This window comes from Octopus sinensis, unplaced genomic scaffold (genome assembly GCF_006345805.1).
Source record: "Octopus sinensis unplaced genomic scaffold, ASM634580v1 Contig16242, whole genome shotgun sequence".
NCBI lineage: Eukaryota > Metazoa > Mollusca > Cephalopoda > Octopoda > Octopodidae > Octopus > Octopus sinensis.
Window position 1 is genome coordinate 72,781 of NW_021834232.1, and position 3,150 is coordinate 75,930.

At 37.9% G+C, this 3,150-nt stretch overlaps 1 protein-coding gene across 1 annotated transcript; it reads right to left on the reverse strand.

Annotated features, from left to right (window-relative positions):
* Positions 1-2,528: 2,528 nt before the first annotated feature.
* On the reverse strand, positions 2,529-2,897 carry LOC115230735. Its single transcript, XM_029800868.1, has one exon. It carries the CDS (start codon positions 2,895-2,897, stop codon positions 2,529-2,531), a length of 369 nt encoding a protein of 122 aa, XP_029656728.1.
* Positions 2,898-3,150: the final 253 nt, after the last annotated feature.

Below are 3,150 nucleotides of genomic sequence, written 5' to 3' on the forward strand. Positions count from 1 at the left end.
AACTGAACTAAAAATACAATATAACAAGCCTGATATATTCCTGTATGACAAGAAGGAAAATTTGATATGGATCATTGAAGTGGGTGTTACCTCGATAGATAATTTGAAATCGGTGGAAGTGGAAAAAAAAGCATAAATACGACATTCTAGCCAGTGAATTACAATTAATTCACAAGGCTAGGTAAAGATTGTACCGATTGTCCTCACGTGGGATGGGATAGTCTCTACATTCTTCAGAAAATATATGGACCTTCTTAAAATCAAAGAAAGTGTGCAAGCATACATCCAGACTGTTGGTTTGAAAAAAACAATGGAAAGCATGATAGTAGAACACAAATTTGGCTTCGAAAATATGTCTACCTCAGGTAACTCATTTGACGAAGGACGGAAATCGGTGAAGAAGAGACGGCGACATTCTGTAGTTTCCGCCGATGAAGGAAACAACTCCGAAGTGGGAACAGATAGCGGAAGAGGATTCCGAGAGTAAACTTGGCGGAGCAAACTAATATGGAAAAGGAAAGTTAATTAGTTAATTAATTAAATTTATTTTAATTTATTATTATTGTTCAAAAAAAAAAAATGAGATTTTAATAGGGTCCATTAATCCGGCTAGTCCATGGCTTAGGATGGCGAGAGCAGCTCTCGAACGCCCAGGAACTGTCCCTCAAAGGCCTCCCTGAGGTCCTAGAGAAGATAATGTCTGGGTGGCAGGTAAGTCTTAATTTGCGGCTGAGAGGTGACCGTATGTGCGGGACTGAAAAGCCAGGAATGCCGAAGGTCTTAATATGTGACATGGGCAACGCGTTACGCATGGGCAACCGGTTACATTTTTTGACCTTGTAGATGTCAAAATTAAATCCTTTGATTATCACAAATATTATTTTTATGGGCCAACTAGCTCGGCAGCTCGCTTCGCTCACCGCGAACTAGCTCCTGCGGAGGGCCTGTTTCATCAAACAACTATAAGTTTATGTAGATGTATAAAACTACCTGTTTTAATGTAACCCTATTCTATCGCCTGTTGATAAACGATGTTTGTTGTCCGTCCTTCCTTGGCATATATGAATAAATTTTCTCTTCTGCCTACCCTCGAGCATCCCACATACAGCTGTCCATGTGAAAAGCACTCACTCTCTAAAAATAACCCAACTACCTTTAATGACTGTCCCTGGGCCTTGTTTATTGTCATTGCAAAACTCATCCTCAAAGGAAATTGCAGCCTTTTAAATCTAAATGGTAATTCATCAGAAATTATCGGAATTCGTGGAATATAAACATCCTCACCTCTATACTTACCTGTTAATATCGTCGCCTCTATTACGTTAGCCATTAAATTTTTGATAACTAACCTCGTTCCGTTGCACAATTTAGGTGGCGCAAGATTTCGTAATAAAACCACTGGAACGCCAATCTTTAATTTTAAAAGATGATTCGGCATTCCAGAGGGATCTAAGGAGTTTAAAAATTCAACCGGATATTCGCAGGCTCTTTCATGGTCCATAATAACGTCCACCGATTTATATATTCTTTCTTCTCCAGGGATTTTGATTAATAAATCTAAATTTATATTAAGTACCTCATCATTTAGCGGAGCTAATATAGCTCGTTCACGAAGCCAGTCGAAATTCCTGTAGTGTTCGGATAGTTCAGAATATACTGAACTGAATAATTCTTCTGCTGTATTCACATATATACATAATTCTTCCGGTAGACTGATTTTCTGATCCTGTATATCTGAAGTAATTGCCCCATTTCCAATATCTAAAAGGATATTTGGAAATATGCTATTGACGCCTTGTAAATGTGCACGTACATTTACATCTAAGCTTACCTTTTTGACGTGTGTCCACAGGTATGACGATTTGAGGCAGGCATTCAATTCATCCGCAGGCGTCCCTCTTTGAATAATTGGCAGAGTTTGTCTAAAATCACCTGCCAATACAACTATTGCTCCATCAAACAACAGTTCCTCACAATTCTTGATATCTCTATATGTTCTGTCGACTGCTTCGAATGCGCCCTTATGAGCCATTGTGCATTCATCCCAAACAATTAATCTAGAATTCATAATTCTATAACCCGCAACTGAATTTTTTTCACATTACAAACCGGTTCAGTATTGTAAGACAGGTTCAAGGGAATATTGAATGTTGAATGTGCTGTTCGACCTCCATCTAAAAGAGTTGCAGCAATTCCAGACGATGCAACTGCTAATGCTATTTGATTGTCGCTTCTCACCTTTGCTAACAATAAATTTAGAAGAAAGGTCTTACCTGTATCACCTGGTGCATCAATAAAGATGATAGAACCATTTTCTTCTTGGATGACTCGGTTAATTTCTCTGTATATTTCCAACTGCCCAGGTAATAAGCTTTGTTCTCTTTCTTCCACAATTTTTTGAAGTTCTTCTAAATTATAATGCTCATCTAAAGAATTTATATTATGAAGATCACTGATTGTTAAACCAAAATCACTTACACTCTTACCTACGACAGATATTAGCAATCTGTCTATCATGATTATGTCTATCATGCGGCTTCTATTAAAGTCTGATTCCAGTGGTTGTCATCCTCTAAAAGACCTAATTTAAAACAGGCTTCTCTGTATGTTTCGCAGAGTACACCATTGACAGTCCGCAGATCAGTGAATGATTCTGGCCCTCGAATGTTGTGCAAAAGTAACCTAACACAATAACATTCAAAATTATTTGGATGCACGGTATATACTCTACCCAATGCATCCGTACTTACAATACCGTTATGCCCGTTTACTGGCTCTCCTCTAATCCTTCTTTTAAATTTCTTTCCGGCCACTTCCCACGTATAATATCTAGGAACATCAACATAATAAATTGTCTTCGCAAATTCATCAGTCCGACATAATTCCATGTAGGCCATAAGCGTTGAATTTTTTGGATTCATAACTTGATTAGGGCAGTTTCTTCTGTAAAATATATCCTTTGTCTATTTTCCAAGTGCACCGCTAAATGCATTACTAATGGATATCTTTCATGAATCGGATATCCGAAAATTCTCCATGTTCCTTCATTACTGCAGATGAATCGTCCATGCTGAAAAAAGCTTGGCTCGTCACGCTGCTCAATTGTAAAAATTGCTTGATCCGACCCTTTATTAATGTATTTACATACAT